Source organism: Chenopodium quinoa, unplaced genomic scaffold (genome assembly GCF_001683475.1).
Source record: "Chenopodium quinoa cultivar QQ74 unplaced genomic scaffold, ASM168347v1, whole genome shotgun sequence".
NCBI lineage: Eukaryota > Viridiplantae > Streptophyta > Magnoliopsida > Caryophyllales > Amaranthaceae > Chenopodium > Chenopodium quinoa.
Genome location: NW_018743144.1, coordinates 2680545 through 2685037, shown reverse-complemented (window position 1 = coordinate 2685037; position 4493 = coordinate 2680545). Strand labels below are relative to the sequence as shown.

General features: G+C 32.3%; 1 protein-coding gene across 1 annotated transcript; it reads right to left on the bottom strand.

Annotated features, from left to right (window-relative positions):
- Positions 1 to 2636: 2636 nt before the first annotated feature.
- On the bottom strand, positions 2637 to 4231 carry LOC110732163. The gene is made up of 4 exons (XM_021912073.1): positions 3978 to 4231; positions 3491 to 3553; positions 3322 to 3424; positions 2637 to 3192 (listed from the first exon to the last, which is right to left on the bottom strand). Exons 1-4 carry the CDS (start codon positions 4229 to 4231, stop codon positions 3166 to 3168), a joined length of 447 nt encoding a protein of 148 aa, XP_021767765.1. The 3' UTR covers positions 2637 to 3165.
- Positions 4232 to 4493: the final 262 nt, after the last annotated feature.

Genomic DNA, 4493 nt, shown 5'->3' with positions numbered 1-4493 from the left:
ATCAGCTGATAACAAATCCACAAAAATACTCAGTTTAGTACAAGCCTTGCATTTGTTATGAGTTCCAGTAAATGCCATAATTTCATATAATATAGTATCTACGATATTGTGTTTGTTATCAAATATCAAGCCTATATAATCAACAAGGAAAAAATCATTAGTTAACTTCTCTAATGGTGCTTAATGCTAATTCCAGGTGAAACTCAAAAAGTATCAAACAAGTACAGTATGATGAAGCATATAGATCATTGACAAGAATCTTCAAATCATAGAACATAAAAAAAAGAGTATCATCTATCAATGAAGAACTGAACGAAAAGGAAGAAAAAGTTGGATGATGACCTAATTTGGTTTACAATGATGCTAGCATGTCCAATTAGATCGTTCACAAAGAATTGCAAGTGGAGAATATTTTGTAGTTTCCTTATCCATAGTTAGTCAATCAATGAGTCAAAACTACCAAAAAACCAATCATGATAAACTACCTAATTTGGCTTTATGACCATTACTTTTCATTATAAATTTACACAGTCTTGTTTCCTGTTATTCAATCTGTTACATCTTATTTTTGTTACCATCATGTCTAGTTCTATCAAGCTCTTTACGTTTTCGTGATTGTCCCCTAGTTTTTTTTTTTTTCAACTACAAGCTACCTAGCATCACGAATTGATGTATGTATATAATGTAAGGTGCAACCAGGGAATTAATTATTTTCCCATCAGTCACCACAAAAATCAAATTATATCAATCTAAATGCTACCTGATAAATTAATCTGATCTGAAATCAAACAAATGAGGGAAGGCTACCTGAAGACCAGCTGTAGGAACATCAAGAAATGTGGCTCTTGCAAATTAGCGACCCACCGAAAACTGAAGGACAACCCGATCCCAATCAAAAAATTTATAATAAAAATGATAAAGCATCAAAATTAGATACACACAGATGTCAAGCTAGCTTAATCATTACTTAGTTGCCATATACATCAAGAAAAGAAAAAAAAATACTACGTCCGTTAAATATTATTTGCAACAAAGGGGTATTATTTGTGAGGCATAAAATATTCCTTTGTTGCACATAATAATTAACGAAGGCAGTATAAAAAAGAAAAAGTTCATGGAAATCACCTTTTTACTAATTTTAACACCTAATAAGTTTGCTTCTCGCAAAACAGAGAGCCTGAGTTGTAAAGGATAGACATCTAACATATCAACACTACCGGCTGAAAAACTTCCAACGTGCTTCATTGTATTTTTAGAATCACTATGCCTACATAAAAAAACAGATTTAAAAGATTAATTCACAATACGCTGAGCAATCACTCAATCAAAACTATTTTAATCTAACAAAAATAAGAATCTAGATTGATTTGAAATGAAAACTTCATCAAGCATTTAGTTTTGAAATATCAAAAGTGATGGCTTATAAAGTTTTGATTGTGCAAGGCAATTATCTTCTAACATTATAACAGCTATCATTCTCTTGAATTTACATGTCAATTTCAATCCGGGTTGTTTAGAGATGCCAGAAATTAGTGACCCACTTGCCAATACAACACATCATACTAACACAATTACGGTTCAAATTGCAACTAATTTACATATGAATTAGCAGCTTAAACATTGATTAGTACAAAACAAAATAGCATTATTGATGATTATCTAATATGCATACAATATCGCCTATGCCACAAATAAGCAATAAATAAAACAAGCAATAAATATCTAATGGCTTATAAAGTTTTGATTGTGTAAGGCAATTATCTTCATCAATTGTGGCTCTTACACCGTTCAATTTTTCTTTATTGTTCTTCATCCGAAGGTTATATGAGTAGTTAAAAAGAGTTTTGGCTCTTTTGCCCTGAAATTCTACAAAGCAGAGCAAATTAAGGTGTATGATCATTCTCATAAGAGTCATAACCAGCTATAAACCTATCAAATTCAGTGGCTAAACCTAGCAAATAATTTGGTAAAGCAAATAGGGTATGTATTTGTATGATATGATTCACACTCTTTATTTTCTAGTCATGGAGAATTATCTCATACCCATTCTTTGCATCAGCATTCACCTTTTGAATTAGCTATAGCAATATCCCTGAGCCGCATCCCATTGCTACATGAAAGCCTCGTATTACCCTTACCAATGATTTAATCCCACCGCATGCACCTACACAGACACCAGAATCATAGCTTAGTATCTTCTTCCATAAGGCGAAAGGCCCTGAAAGCATACATGATACATTTACAGCAAACCAACAAGTATTTGCCAGTTTAACCTTTAGAATTACAAAGTCCAGAATTCAAATCATATAATTACAAAGAAATTGAAAAGTAATAAACACACAATTACTAATTTTAATAATATATAAGAATATACGATAAAAATAGAAATTTCTGACCTCGACTTTCAAGAGCCAGCATGAGCCGCTGAGTAATGATCAATAGGCGCTAACAATAGATCTCCCACCAAAAAAAAATCTAAACCTGCAAAATTACCAACAATATAACAAAAAACTTTCTTAAATGCAAAAGCAATTAAAGGGTGAAAATAACCTTTAAAATCTTCAAATTGTAAGAATATGAAGAAATTTCAAGATAATCCCTCTCTGATCACAGTGGAAGGAATCAAACCTAAACCAAAAATTAATCAAAAGGAAAATTTGTAAGGAAAGTCCTTTTAAGTGGTCGACCTCGTGAGAAAGGTCCTTTTATAAAAAAGGTGGCACAAAAAGTCCTTATATCATGTTTGGGTTGTGAGGAGGGTCCTTTGACCATTTTCCGGCGTTGACTTTTTTATTTTCCGGCCAAAAAAAGCCACGTGTAAAGCACGTGACTTATTAAGTTCCCTTTTTTCCCTATTTTCTCTCATTGTGGGGAGGATTAGACTTGAATTACTTTGAATAGCCTTCAATTTTAATTTACGGGATTACAATTGAAGTTTTGGTGTTAATTGTTTTCACAAATTAGGGTTTAATAGGGGAAAAAAGGGGAAACGAGGGAAAAGAGGAAGGAGAAAAAAGAGAACTTAGATGTGACTTTTTTTGGCCGGAAAATAAAAAATTCAACGCCGGAAAATGGTCAAAGGACCCTCCTCACAACCCAAACATGATATAAGGACCTTTTGTGCCACCTTTTTTATAAAAGGGCCTTTCGTACAACGTCGACCACTTAAAAGGACCTTCCTCGCAAATTTTCCTAATAAAAAAAATTGAAAAAGATTTCAACAGCATAAAAAACCAGAAAACCTCAAACTGTAAGAATTGTAAAGAAAACTTAAAGTTAAAAATACTAACAATGCGAAATCAAAAATAAAAGAAAACTTACCTCTTTCAATTGTAGAAAAAGAGTTTTTCCTGTCTTCCAAATTCCCTTAAAGATTGCTTGACTGTACATCCCAGGCTTGGAATCGTTGAATTGGCCCAAAAACCTGGAAATCCATGAGCGACAATTCGACCAAGAACGCTGGAAATTAAATCATCAGAATTTGACATACCTTGAATGCAAGCGAGCAAATCGATCAAGAGATCCCGACATTAATTTTTGATCAGATTGAACCCTAAAATATTCAACCCACAAAAATTAATAAAATTGGTTTCCATTTTTTTTCTCAAAATTAGATCGAAGTAAATCTGATAATAATTCACAAAAAGTAAATCAAATTTTAAAATGGAAAATTGATGATTGAAAAACACATTAGTTGTAAGCTGTTTCAGTAAAGGGGAAAGCTCAGAATTCGCTTTAATGGAGGAACGGAAAAGGCTCGAAAGCTGCTTCAATGGAGAAAAAAGATAAGAAAGTCACGTAGCTACAATTCAGGGAAATCAATATTCAAACATGAAAATCGACAATGAAAATTGAAAGAAACAACGAATTTAACAAATGCAAAATCGAGCAGAAAATCAAAAGCGAAAATTATTGAAACAGATCAAAATTTTACAAGAAATACAATTCGTTAATTAAGAGTAAATCAAATAACTCACTTTGAGGAGAGAAATCTGAGGTAAAGACTGAGGACTTGAGGAGAGAGAAATTGGGGATCGAATTTAGATGATAACCCTAGGTCAAAGATTGAATAACCCTGGATAAAGTGATCACCAGCAAGCAGAAAGTAATCAAGAGCCAACAAAACACCACCTAAGCATTTTAGCTGAGAGAAGAACGAGAGCCAACAGATCACCAGCAGCAAAATAAGGGCAAAATCGTAATTGTACTTTTTGAGGGGCAAAATTGTCATCACACTATTACTAAGGAGTTTTCAACTTGAAAACTTCTCACTTTTAATAGTTATAGATTTTATAATCAAACAAATTATGAACAAGATTTATCCTCAAAATTTCAATGGTTGAGATTAAAAATAATTACAATGGCTTTATATATTTATTGTAGCCATTGAATAGTATTCCTATGAATTCAAGTTCTTAATTGTTGTACATAATGTTAAGTGATTATGTGATAGTGTAGCAAAGAGTTCATATTATTTTAAGCATTGAATGAAA

What these genes read in the sequence shown, in the direction of transcription:
- LOC110732163 (XM_021912073.1), bottom strand. Translation starts at nt 4,231, where the DNA reads ATGACAATTTTGCCCCTCAAAAAGTACAATTACGATTTTGCCCTTATT. An exon ending in CTCAGATTTCTCTCCTCAAA is followed by an intron (nt 3,554 to 3,977) that starts GTGAGTTATTTG and finishes TGAATATTTTAG; the next exon opens with GGTTCAATCTGATCAAAAAT. An exon ending in TTTGCTCGCTTGCATTCAAG is followed by an intron (nt 3,425 to 3,490) that starts GTATGTCAAATT and finishes ATGGATTTCCAG; the next exon opens with GTTTTTGGGCCAATTCAACG.